General features: G+C 66.6%; 3 protein-coding genes across 3 annotated transcripts in view; 2 read left to right on the top strand and 1 right to left on the bottom strand.

Annotated features, from left to right (window-relative positions):
• The window catches only part of PFL1_05609 (uncharacterized protein), a gene marked incomplete at both ends in the record, with an annotated part of 2,876 nt that extends 1,281 nt beyond the window's left edge, over window positions 1-1,595 (top strand). The window contains 2 exons of the mRNA XM_007883144.1: window positions 43-49; window positions 84-1,595. Coding sequence (XP_007881335.1) covers window positions 43-49; window positions 84-1,595 — 1,519 coding nt within the window. The remainder of the gene's footprint in view (window positions 1-42; window positions 50-83) is intronic.
• A 437-nt stretch (window positions 1,596-2,032) lies between these two features.
• Window positions 2,033-3,010, bottom strand: PFL1_05608 (uncharacterized protein; the record flags this gene model as incomplete). The annotated part of the gene is made up of 3 exons (XM_007883143.1): window positions 2,033-2,056; window positions 2,186-2,577; window positions 2,740-3,010. 3 exons carry the CDS (start codon window positions 3,008-3,010, stop codon window positions 2,033-2,035), a joined length of 687 nt encoding a protein of 228 aa, XP_007881334.1.
• Window positions 3,011-5,225: 2,215 nt separating this feature from the next.
• PFL1_05607 (uncharacterized protein) overlaps window positions 5,226-5,831 on the top strand; it is a gene marked incomplete at both ends in the record, with an annotated part of 1,456 nt that continues 850 nt past the window's right edge. The window contains one exon of the mRNA XM_007883142.1: window positions 5,226-5,259. Within this exon, the coding sequence (XP_007881333.1) occupies window positions 5,226-5,259 (34 nt within the window). The remainder of the gene's footprint in view (window positions 5,260-5,831) is intronic.

Raw genomic sequence — 5,831 nt, 5'->3', positions numbered from 1 at the left:
CCGACGTGGGACTCGGATGCCGAGCGGAAGGCGGCGGCACAGCGGCCCCGTCCGCACCCGCCGCGCCCACTGGACCCGGCCAGCTGCGCTGGGTCGAGGGCAAGGCCGGTCGGCGAGCGCGGGCAGAGTACGAGCTCGGCGGCACGCCAGAGCACCCGGTGCCGCGGATCCGGCTGTTTATCGAGTCGCCACTGTCGTCCGACGTCGAGGAGCTGCCGGAAGCCGAGGCTCGGGCCGAGGCCGAGGCCGAGGACGAGGACGAGAGCGCCGAGGGCGATCTGGGGTCGCGCATCGTCGAGCTGCCACCGTCGCCGCGGCTGCGCTCGTCATCGATCCCCGAAAACGGGCCAGAGGGCGAGAGCGCCGAGGAGAAGCAGGTGCGGCAGTCTGCGATCCGCAAGCGGCGTGGCGTGCGGTCGCGCGAGATTGTCATTCCGCTCACGGCCGACACCGAGTTCCTCGACACGCTGACGGGCGCCCTGCAGAACCTGAGCAACATCCAGGGGGCGCAGCACGAGACGTTTGTCGCCGAGACCGAGTCGCTCTGCACCGCCGTCGCGCGCGCCTCGAGCCCGTACGCCACCAAGAACGACCTCTACGTGTGGCGCGAGATCTTCAGCCTCTGGGTCGACTTCCAGATCTTTGAGAGCCAGCGCGAAAAGGACCGCGGCGAGCTGAGCGTCGACGAGAGCGAGGCGCGCCTCAAGCGCTTCACCGGGGAGCTGGCCAAGCGCGGGTGGATGGCCACCCCCGGCGAGTCGGTGGCCAACGCCGCCGGCGGTGCGGGCAAGGTCAAGGGCCGGCTGATCAAGCGCAAGCTGGGCAGCGGGCCGAGCAGCCAGGGCCTCAGCAGCGCCGCCAGCGCCCAGGCGATCGAGGACTTTCTCAAGCTCAACTTTGCCCTGCTCGACGTGAAAAAGTTCCAGCGCGTCAATGTCGAGGCGGCGCGCAAGATCCTCAAGAAGCACGACAAGCGCACCGCGCTGACGGCGAGCAACGACCTGCGGACGTTTATGGCGCAGCGCGAGGCGATGCAGCGCCGGCTCGGCGGCGCTGCGGGTGGCGGTGGCAGCGGGATGGGCATCGTCGAGCTGCCGGCGTCGGCGCTGCTGCCGACAATGACCGACGCGGCGTCGTCGATGGGCGCGCTCACCTCGACGGCGGCGCACCCTTCGCTGGCGGCGCTGCTGCCGTCGAGCACGACGGGCCTGCTGTCCGAGTCGCTGCCGCACATCCTCCTCTCGCTGCTCTCGACGACGCTGCTGCCGATCCTGCCGTCGGTCGACGACTACAGCTGCGCCATCTGCACCTCGGTGGCCTGGCGGCCCGTCCGGCTCGACTGCAGCCACCTCTTCTGCATCCGCTGCCTCGTCAAGCTGCAGAAGCAGGGCAAGTCCGACTGCCCGCTCTGCCGCTGCCCGGGCGCCGTGGCCAACGCCGACGGCCGCAACATGGACGAGGCCGCCGTCAACTTCCTCCGCACCTGGTTCCCAAAGGAGGTCGAGGAGAAGAACTCGGAAAACGAGTCGGAGCGCCACCGCGAGGAGATGGAGGAGATGGGCCTGCGCGAGTCGGACAAGTGTGTCATCTGTTAGGGCCGAGCCCGGTCGTCGTCGGCTCGGCGGGTTCCGCGGGCGGTTGGCGTCCCTGCTTGCTTTGATCTCTGCTGCTTCTCCTTTTGCCCCTTTGTCACCTTATACCATACCCGGCCTCCCTCGCTCTCTCTCCGCTCCAGTCCTAGGGCGCCAATCGAGACTGCTCCACGGACGCCACCGCCTCGCTTCCGGAGCGTACCCTGTTTCCGGATCCGTGCTGCAGCCGCGAGATCGCGGTCTCGCCTCGATGGATCGGGACGAAAGGTGAGTCAAAAGCGAGGGCCTGCTTAAGGGGTAAAGAGGAACTCTGACGTTGCTGGATGCGAGAGCAGAGCTGGGAAGCTATAGTACAGGTGGCGCGGACGACACGGACAGGGCAAGGAAGAGAGAGGGCCACGGGACAGGGTGCGAGCGGGACGGACGAGTGCGGGCGGCGTCTAGGCCATTGCCACGCTATCGCTCTGCGTAGAGGGGCGAGAGGGAGGCCAAAGGCAGGGGCGGCAGAGCAGGGCGAGGCGGGCGTCAGTGCTGTGCGATCACCTCGTGGCGACACGACGGGCGAAGAGGGGTGTGGCAGCGCGCGAACTCACGAGCGCCTGGATCTCCTTGTGCAGCTTCTCGTACTCGGGCTGGTACTCCTCCTTCTGCTTGGTGGCCTCCTTGCCCTTTGCGGCGGCCTTTTTGCCGCCGCCGGGGACAATCATGACGCACGACGTGGGCCGCTTGGTGGCGCCGGCGGCGCCGAGGGCGTCCTTGGACGTGACAAAAATGTACGGGTTCGACGTGTCCTCGCACAGCACGGGGATGTGCGACAGGACGTCGATGGGCGAAATGTCGCCGGCGAGGACGACGAGGCCCTTTTCGTTTTTGCGCAGCGCCTTGACCACCTCCTTGACGCCGCGCTTGACGTGGCCGCGCGACTTGGTCGCCTTCTTGATCGTCTTGTACACCTGCTTCGACAGGTCCTTGGTCGCCAGCGGTCCTGCGGCGGCGAGGGCGGGGAGGAGAAGAAGACGGTCAGCAAAGGGAGCGTGGCGGCGGTGACGGGGAGGCATGTTCTCCTTCCTGCCCTGCCCTGCCCAGCCCGGTCGCACCCAGTCGCTCGTCCCATCGGACGACCGCAACGACGTCGCCCGCTACTCACTCGCAATCGCGCTGATGGCCTCTGCGGGCACCTCGTCGACCTCCCTCTCCTTCTTTTCCTTCTTTTCCTTCTTGGCGTCGCCGCCCTCGTCGTCCTTGGCCGCCTCGTCCTTTTTCTTGTCCTTCTTGTCCTTCTTTTCCTTCTTGTCCTTCTTCTCGGGCGACGCGGCGACGACGGCCGTGGCGACCGAGACGTCGCCGTCGACGTCCATGGCGACCACCTCGGACTTCCTCTTGGACTTCTTATCCTTCTTGACCTCGTCCTTGGACATGGCTATGCTGCGTCGATCGGGCGTGCGGCGGGAGGGCGGTGAGGAGCTGGACAGTGGAGCGCAGTGGCGTAGGTCGGTCTGGTCGGGCGGTCGATCGAGACTGCGGCGTGCGGGTGCGGCGTGCGGGTGCGGGTGGCGAGCGTGATGGTGCTGGGATCAAGGTGCGGTCAGAGGATCGCCTGCCACCTGCAGCCTGCAGCGTCGTGCGAGCCTCACCAAGCCAGGCCAGGCCAGGCCAGTCCAGTCAAGCCCAGCCCCGGTCCAGCCAAGCCCAGCACAGCAGCCAGCTCGGCCCAACCCGAGTCCCAGGCGGCGGGCGGCGGGGCTGGCAGGGTGCGGCCGGCCAAAACTTTTTTTTTCTTCTTCTCGCTCGCCCACTTCCGGCCTCGGGCTCAAATTTCGAGGCCGGGGGCTCGTTGGAACCTCGCTTCCGAAAAAGCGGGTCACCCGATCGCCCAACCTGACTGGAGCCTTTCTCGCGCGGGTCAGCCGGAGATTTCCGTGGAAATTCCTAGCCGGGCGACGCCAAGCCAGGCCAGGCCAGCCAGCCTGGGCTCGGCCAGGCTGAGGTGGGTTGCCCCCGCCGCCCGCCGCAGTCTCGACCAACCGTCGAGCGCGGCCACGACGAAGAAGAAAAAAAAAATCGAGCCGTGGCCCAGCCAGCCGTGCGGGCGAGCCCCCTTTTCTTGGCCAGGCTAGGCCGGCCCCACCGAGCCAGGCCAGCCAGCCAGCCAGCCAGCCAGCAAGGGCAGCCAGGCGGCCCTCAATAAGAAGGGGCGGGCGCGGCTCGCTCCGCACCGCTATCCCCTTTCGCCCCCCAACCCAACCCGACCCACCCCGGCCGCCTTCCGCCTCCCCACCACCACCACCACCATCAACACCACCCCCTGCGCCCTTTGCCTCTCGCTCGTTCTCGTCTCGAGACCGCCAATCATGGACAGCATCACGTAGCCTCGCCGCTCGTCTCGTGTGCTTCCCCACCGCGAGCGCATATCCTTTTGAACTCTCACATCCTTGATCATCAGGTGAGTGTTCTCGAGTCGGAGCCCTCTCGCCGTCCCTCTTTGAGACCATCTCCGCGCCGCCATCGCCTTCGACACCGCTGCCTCCGCCGCCGCCGCCGCCGCCGCCGGCTCTCATTGATTAAAAAAGGTTCCACGCTTGACAACAAATCTGAAAGCGTAACACATCATTAATATCTGAATCACATGAGAGAGCCTGCGCGGCGAACGGGCTTCGTCGGTCGGTCTACGGCATCTACAGCGGCACGCGCGGTGATGTGGCGTCTCGGTCTCTCTTGGCGATCATCTGCTGACCATCCGCTGCCCTGCTCTGCCCTGTATGCTCCGCTAGGCCTTCGGTCTCGATCCAATTACCCTTGCCTGACACGCACTCGGCGCGCTGGCCATGCCCAACGCTGCGGCCCAGCCGTTGACGCACGCATCCTGAGAGCAGAGCGACCTACGTAAGTGTCTATTCTCTCCCCGCTCGGATGCCCTCCACGTGCCGCCCACCCCTGCCTTTCGAACCCTCCCCTCGCGGCCACCTCTCGGAAAGGATGCTGCTCCCTCAGTGGAGACAAGCATAAAACTAGAGTCTCGCGTACCTGGTTCGCGTTAAATCATCCGCTTGCTGATCCCAGAGCAGCGCGATCGTGGGGATTCCCTGGTCACTTGTCGTCGACGCGCGAGCATATACCAGGAAGGAAGCTGGCAGACGCTGACCCGTCGCCCTCGTCCTGCCCTCCTTCCGTCGCTCATCACCAGGCCAGCCCCTGAGAGCATACATCGCCCCATGATGCTCGCGCGTGCGCTCATTCGTGCCGTGAGGCCGAGCGTCCTTGGCCCAGCGCCGCGCTTGGTTGCCGCTCCTTCAACAGTCGCGCGACGGTTCCACGGCTCAACGCTGCTGCGACTGCCGACCTCCAAAGACGCGCCTTCAACCTCGCCGTCGCCATCGCTATCGCCCTCGTCAACGTCACCCGAGCAGCGAGCCTCTCGGTCGGTCAAGGTGAGCCTCGCTGCGATGTCTTTCTCCGTTCCTGCTTGGCCCCCTCCTCCACCAGTCCCTTCCACCCTCCTCTCTCTCCCTTGCTCTCGCGCCCGCTCCGGCTGGGTGCGAGACGGCGCCGGTGCTGGCAGGCGTTGAGGGTTCGCCCTTGACGCCAAGCACATCATCGTCTGATCGGGAGCGTCATCCCCACATGCGGGAGTCCATGAGCCTGCCTTCACGGGCGGGCGAGTGGAGGTGTACGCTATCAACCCTGGCGGCGGCTGCCCAGAACAATGTGCCCCGTTACCGCTTCCCTCTGAGCGGCGGCTGTCGGCCTCGGGACCGGTCCGCCGGTTCCCGATGGCCCGGCGTCTCTGCTCGAGGTGAATGTGCGGCGGCTGGCACCCTAATTTCATGGTCTCGGGAGAAGTCGCTATGCGACCTTGCTCTTGCTGGCAACAACCTAGGGTCCGCTACATTCCCTCGTCGCTCTCTTCGCTGCTCCTCGCCACGACTGTCGTTGTTGGGAGCAGTCGAGCTGACCCACAGCGTTTGCCTGCCTGCGCTGTATCGACGTGCCTCCGCACAGGTCAAGCCCCTGCCGCGCAGCACCGCCGACTCGCTCTCGGACCTCTTCCGGCCGTCGCCGCCGGCACTGGCCTTCAACGGCCTCTACTTTGCCATGGCGCTCAAGCCCGTGCCGGCCAAGCTCATGGCCAGGATGCGAGAGGGCCCCATCGTCCCGCCCTGGCTGCCGCAGCCGGCATCGCCCGCGACGCACGAGGCGCGCCATCTGATTGCCGACCCGAGGGCGCAGCCCATCTCGCAG

This window comes from Pseudozyma flocculosa (assembly GCF_000417875.1).
Source record: "Pseudozyma flocculosa PF-1 unplaced genomic scaffold scaffold00020, whole genome shotgun sequence".
In the NCBI taxonomy this organism is placed as follows: domain Eukaryota; kingdom Fungi; phylum Basidiomycota; class Ustilaginomycetes; order Ustilaginales; family Ustilaginaceae; genus Pseudozyma; species Pseudozyma flocculosa.
The sequence above is the reverse complement of the archived record's forward strand: the minus strand, read 5'-3'. Positions and strand labels throughout refer to the sequence as shown.